The sequence below is a fragment of the Oxyura jamaicensis genome, chromosome 4, assembly GCF_011077185.1.
Source record: "Oxyura jamaicensis isolate SHBP4307 breed ruddy duck chromosome 4, BPBGC_Ojam_1.0, whole genome shotgun sequence".
Lineage (NCBI taxonomy): Eukaryota > Metazoa > Chordata > Aves > Anseriformes > Anatidae > Oxyura > Oxyura jamaicensis.
This window is the reverse complement of record NC_048896.1, coordinates 16,879,662-16,885,545: the sequence shown is the minus strand read 5'-3', so window position 1 is coordinate 16,885,545 and position 5,884 is coordinate 16,879,662. Positions and strand designations below refer to the sequence as shown.

The following is a 5,884-nucleotide window of genomic DNA, read 5'->3' as shown; positions in this document are numbered from 1 at the left end:
AGCTCCTGAGCAGTGTCTCGGTCAGGATCAATGCACCCTGTGCTGTTCGGATGAAAGTGCAGGTGGAGAGATACAGAGTCTAGTGTAATAGTAGAAAAGATGAAAATGAGTAAATTTTGTTTTGCGGTCAACTTTGCGAGGACTTAGAAATGGGGCATGGGGGGTGATGGGCCATCTTGTAACTAGACAGCTGCATTTATTATGTAAGGTGGGCCTTACAGCGCCTGTACAGGGATTTATGTATTTATTTATTATGTATTCTTCCTTGTGGTAGGAGGGGATGTGAATCATTGTAATTTATGCGTGGTGCCTCACCATTGGAGATGCCTGAAATTCTTAAGCTCTCAGTAGTCATTTTCATGTTTATAATGACTAAAATCTTGCCTTTAAAATTACAGAGGAAAGATTACACAGCGTTAACAAAGTTCCTCCCACCAAAATATGAGTATGTTCTAGAAGTTAGAATGACACCTATTCAGTGCAAACTCTACCAATACTACTTGGATCATTTGACAGGTACGTGCCTACCGTTGTCTCAGGTAACGAGATTAATGGTTATTTACTAAGGGGCTTTTGCTATGGTTGGAAGGGTTGTTAGATATATAAAATCAGGCCTAGAGGCATATTTTTTGCTTCCTATAAGGTTGACCTTAGCTCTAAGACTTGAATTACAGCAAAATGTTTGGTTGTGCATAAATATTCTTGGATGGAATAGTAATATATGTGTCTCAACAGCAGTCCTCCTTCAGGTCGTGGTTCATCTCTTTCTTTTTTTCCTTTCCTAGACATAAAATGTAATTTATTTAATATTTTATTCAAGTAAGAAACAAAGTATTTGCATTAAGATTGGAGGGAGAGAAATTAAAATTGAGCTGCACTGCTGTAAGCACACTGCCACGCCTTGCAATTTCTTTTTTAATTGTTACAGCTGAAATTGTTATTTGTCAAAACTGGCTCTTTTGTGGAACTGTCTCTTCTGTTGTTCTCTAAACCCCTCAAGTCTGGTTTTCACAGTGACCATTCTCCCTTCTTTCCAATTAATGTAAACTTGGTTAACTGTAAAAGCAAGCTCTACGAGGGGGAAAAAATGTACGACGGTGGGCTACTCTGCTGGTCACTTAACATGAGAGAGAAAACTGCAGCTTGTAATTTTAGTGTATCAAGGTGTCAAAATGTCAACACTTCTATATGGTAGTGCCACACAGGACAGTGACAATCTCAAGGAACTCTTAAATGAGCTTTTCTGTACCGCTGGGCATTGTGCAGGCAGATTCCTCAGCAGCAGCGTCTGGAACAGTCTGGTTTCTTTATATACCACACAGAAAAATTGCCTGAATGATTGTGCATTGAATTACATTGTCATGTTTAAGGTGCTCTGACAGGCTTTTGTTAAACCTTGAAACATATATTCCCTTCCTGCAGTTGCTACAAAATGTATTAGGTAGACTGTTGTGCCAGTTTAGTACTATGAGTATCCTTTTTTCTCTATATTTTTTTTGCACCTGTTAAGCCACCTGCCTTAATGCCCGCCTGTTGCGGCTGCAAGAATTTTTAAACTGTATTTTTCTATTCTGGTTACTCTCCCAAATTTAATTACAGAGATTAATTGCATCTCAAATCAAGCTGTGATTTACAGCAGTATGAAGTTCACTGCGTTGTCTTAATTACTTCAGATTCTGGTTAGTGTGGTTTCTATCACCGAGCCAAACTGCCAGCTAGATTTCCTTTCTACACCTGCGTCGTGTGATGCCTTCATTTGGTGTAAGTTACAGAAGTAGAGTTTTAAAGGACCAGTGGAAGCAATTTCACTTCCACTGACAATCTCCAGTAATAATTGCACATCTACATGCAGATCGCTCCTTTTAGCGTTTCATTCGAAGGGAGTAAAAAGTCTTGCTTAAATATATTTTTTTTAAAAAAGGAAGTAAAATCTTCTTAGATTAATAGCACTTCAAAACCGTACACAGGCAAGCCCAAACTTCTATGCGGTGCTCACACCGAATGAGCTCTTCTTTGCAGTCAGTCCCGTATTGCTGCATTGACTCTTGACAGAAATGTGCTGAAGCGCTGCTTGCTTGCCTTCCATGTCCTTCATCATTCTAAATGCCTTCCAAAAGCAAGTGGCCTCAAATGATAAGCATTAGTTATTTACTCTACAAGCATGCATCCAAATGCTTTAGGTTAAATCGTCCTAGCTCTTCATGGTGTCCTGTAACTTTCAAGAGTTCCAATAGTTCTGTAGGTTTCCTTTGGCCTATTTCTAATACAAAGCGGGACTGGTTTTGCAGTTTCAGACTCTACAACCCTGATTTTGTTGGCCTGCTGTGCTTTTAGATGGTGAAGTAAATCTTTTATGGATCATTGATTAACAAGAGCTAGTGCTGTGTGTTTACAACTGCTTTACTTGATGCAGAAATCTTTGCAGACACTGGCTTTCAGAGCTTCCTTTTTTAATAAAGCAGGCAGCCGATAAGAGGAAGTAACCTCTATTCTGGTGTCCCGTAAAGCTAAGGGAAAGATTTCCTCAGGGGAAAAGCCTCATATAATGAGCTTCACGTTTGTTCTGTTGTTGGAACAATTAACTTACTATTGGCTTGTGTGTGTAACTAAGAAGGCACACTGCCTAACAGGTAGTTTAAGCTGTCCAAGCTGAGAGGGCTCAACACAATTATTTGAGCTGAAATCTGCAGCTGTCACACCGGGTTGCACAGTTTCATCGGTTACTTGGTGAGCTGCTTCAACACCCTGAGCTAGTAGAAAGCATCGTTTACTTTCCCTCTCTTCTTCTGGGGTTAGTGTCCTGCCACTGTGGTGAGCTCAATCGGATCATCTGGTACTTAGGGCCAGAGACAGCATGAGAGAGAGGAAAACGAGAGGGGAAGGCAGGAAGAGCTGCCTCTTCCAGAGAGAAAAGCTGTGCAAGCTAACCGTGGCCCAGGTCTTCAGAGGAAATCTCTGCAATGGTTACTGATGCCTGCATCAGTTCCTTGGATTACCTTTGTATTTAAAGAGTTCCACTGAGGAAAACGTGCTCTCTGATTTTCATTAAATGCCAAGTGAGTCTTGCTGCTGAAGACGAATATAGAAGGGAAGTTGCTGCTTCTCTGCAGATGTTTCAAGTTGTTTTCTTGTGCCCTTTAACAGAGGCATATACCAAAATACACATTTCAGACGCAATATTCTAAGGTTGTCATTTTTTAATTCATATAATGAACATGTTTGTATAGGAACACTTCTGTAATGATATATGAACACATCACATATGAACGCTTCTGTAATACAGAGAATTAACAAGGCTGTAGCAGCTGTTAACTGAGGACATTTCTCTGTCCTATTAGCTCAAGTTCAGCCAAGTTGAACCTAAGAATTTGTCTTCCTTATAAATGAATTTCCCAGCATCATAGGGGGGTACAAGTTAGATCTAAAGCTGTGCTTTATGATTAAAACTTAGCAAGAACTCGCTTTGTTGATTACTTGTGCTCTGTATACATCTGTTTGTCTTAACCTGTTGAACAAATGCACTGAACAAGCTTTATGCCTGCCTCGCCGTAACATTTCATAAACATTTCATAATTTTGATGCAGCGAATACTATTTTCTGCTAGGTATACATACCTTAAATTATGGATACAACGCATATGAAAGCCAATCAATTTCAAGAACCTAAAGTTATTGTACTGTTTAATGAGTCATTGAGACTACAACAAATGGTCAACTCTGCACAGTTTTTTACTTTGCTCTAATTTGTGCTGGAACAATGCAAATAGGCTGGGCATTTTTACATTTTTTATTGTAGCAAATTAATGCAGAGTTGCAAGTTTTAAAAAAAAGTAGCTTAAAAGAATAAGTCAAATTCATTGAAAATTGAGTGCAAATTTTATTTTGTTTTGTAGCTTGGGCTGTTCTTTAAGAGCTGATTTTACAGTTAAATGCACAGACATGACTCCTTTAGAGAGGATTTGGATTCTTTCCTATACTGGGAAGAAATGTGCTTTTATGCAAAAATGAAATTGTGTTTCTTATTGTCAAGTAAAAGGGGAAAATCTAATTTTGACAACTTTTAACTAGGAGAAAAATGCCTGTGACCGAGTAATCTGATCTCTTTTACAACAGACGTTACAATATGATGTGCATCTGGAAAGAACACTCAGTACTTCACTACCAGATGGTTCAAAGGGGGAATGTTATGTGGCTAACTTACTGCAAGGTTTCATTCTCATACCTGGACTTTATTATCAGGTGTAGGTAGTGGCAACGAAGGTGGACGAGGCAAAGCTGGAGCTAAACTATTCCAGGATTTCCAGATGTTGAGCAGAATCTGGACTCACCCCTGGTGTTTGCAGCTGGACTATATTAGCAAAGAAAATAAGGTAAATTAGATGTATCAAAATACTCTCTATTGGGAAATTTCTCAAACAAGCTATGCTAAATGCTAGGTAAAATTTCATCAAACTAATGGAAACCTTTGTTGCTGTGGGACAATCGTGCTGCTGCTTTTGTCATGTTTTTAGTTTCTGGATATGTTGTCACTCTTAAAACATTTTGAAAGGCCATGCTGTTGTAGAACTTAACATTCTTCAAATGAAGAATAAGCAGATGGCTAGAGGTTTAATAAGAGCTTCTGGATGAGCATAATTAATAAAATTTCTGTTTTTTTTTTTCTCTTTTGAGGGCTATTTTGATGAAGACAGTCTGGATGACTTCATAGCTTCAGATTCTGATGAAACTTCAATGAGTTTAAGCTCTGATGATTATGCAAAGTAATTGAGCTTTTATTTGTTCTTTGTTGTTGGATTTCTTTCCCTAATAGAACTTAAGTGATTTCTATAAAGTAAATGGTTTTATATATATGTATATATATATCTGTTAGAATATATCCTCTGGCAATATGATCTTAAAAACTAATAATGGGATGTATGGTGTTATCTTCATAGGAAAAAAAAATCCAAGGGGAAAAAAATGAAGAAAGAGTGTAGCTCAAGTGGGAGTGGCAGTGATAATGATGTAGAAGTCATAAAAGTGTGGAATTCAAGATCTCGTGGAGGTGGAGAAGGAAATGCAGAAGAACTTGTAAACAATCCTCCGTCTGTTACAAAATCAGATGAAGGTGAGTATAGTATATAAGTAGATCAAATATGATGCAGCTTGAAATTTGGAAAATGTGTTTTGAGAGTTCTGCTTGGTTGCAAAGTGACAAATTTCTTCAATCTGCGAAGTGCTTCTATGCTCACAGCTCCTGCTGTTCCTAATAATCTCCTACAGGAAAAATAAAGGGCATCAATTTAGAAGTGAGGGGTCTTGTGACAGAGAAGCTGAACAGATTTTTTTTTTTTTAATTCATAAGTACAAAATGGTGTAAGGTTAACAGAGAACTATGATGCTTTTCATCTGTATTTTAATATGTTGCTGAAAGGTGAATGGAATGATTAATAGATATGTATGCCCTGTTTTGTTGCACCTGGAATTTGAAATAAATAACTAAGCAAGCAGGTATAATGCAGAGGCATAAGAAACCTTTTTTAAAGACTTGTTATTCAAGCGATGTATATCTATACATTTCATTTTCTTTTATTTTCCCTTTAATAATCTACTTCTAAAATTGTATCTAGCATCATAAAGCTATTTTTCTGGCACTATCATTTATCATGTAATACAGATGTATCAAGAGAATTTATTTTTTGTCCCCTACTCCTACAGGAAAGATATCAAAAATGTGTGAGGGGGAGAGAACGAGTGTGTGTGCATAAAATACGTACACGTACAGATTAAGTGTATTAAATTCATTACTAGCATTACAGGAAGCATGAGTTTCTGTCTGTGGAGCACTGAAATTTTGACATCTCTCTCATGCAACCTTGTTCAGTTTAATGTAGGTAGCGAATTTC

At 37.6% G+C, this 5,884-nt stretch overlaps 1 protein-coding gene across 9 annotated transcripts in view; it reads left to right on the top strand.

Annotated features, from left to right (window-relative positions):
• Positions 1–5,884, top strand: part of ATRX (ATRX chromatin remodeler) — an 85,405-nt gene that overhangs the window by 58,217 nt on the left and 21,304 nt on the right. For all 9 annotated transcript variants that reach the window (XM_035325526.1, XM_035325524.1, XM_035325523.1 and 6 more), the window contains 4 exons: positions 399–516; positions 4,239–4,369; positions 4,671–4,759; positions 4,934–5,106. In XM_035325526.1, the coding sequence (XP_035181417.1) occupies positions 399–516; positions 4,239–4,369; positions 4,671–4,759; positions 4,934–5,106 (511 nt within the window). The remainder of the gene's footprint in view (positions 1–398; positions 517–4,238; positions 4,370–4,670; positions 4,760–4,933; positions 5,107–5,884) is intronic.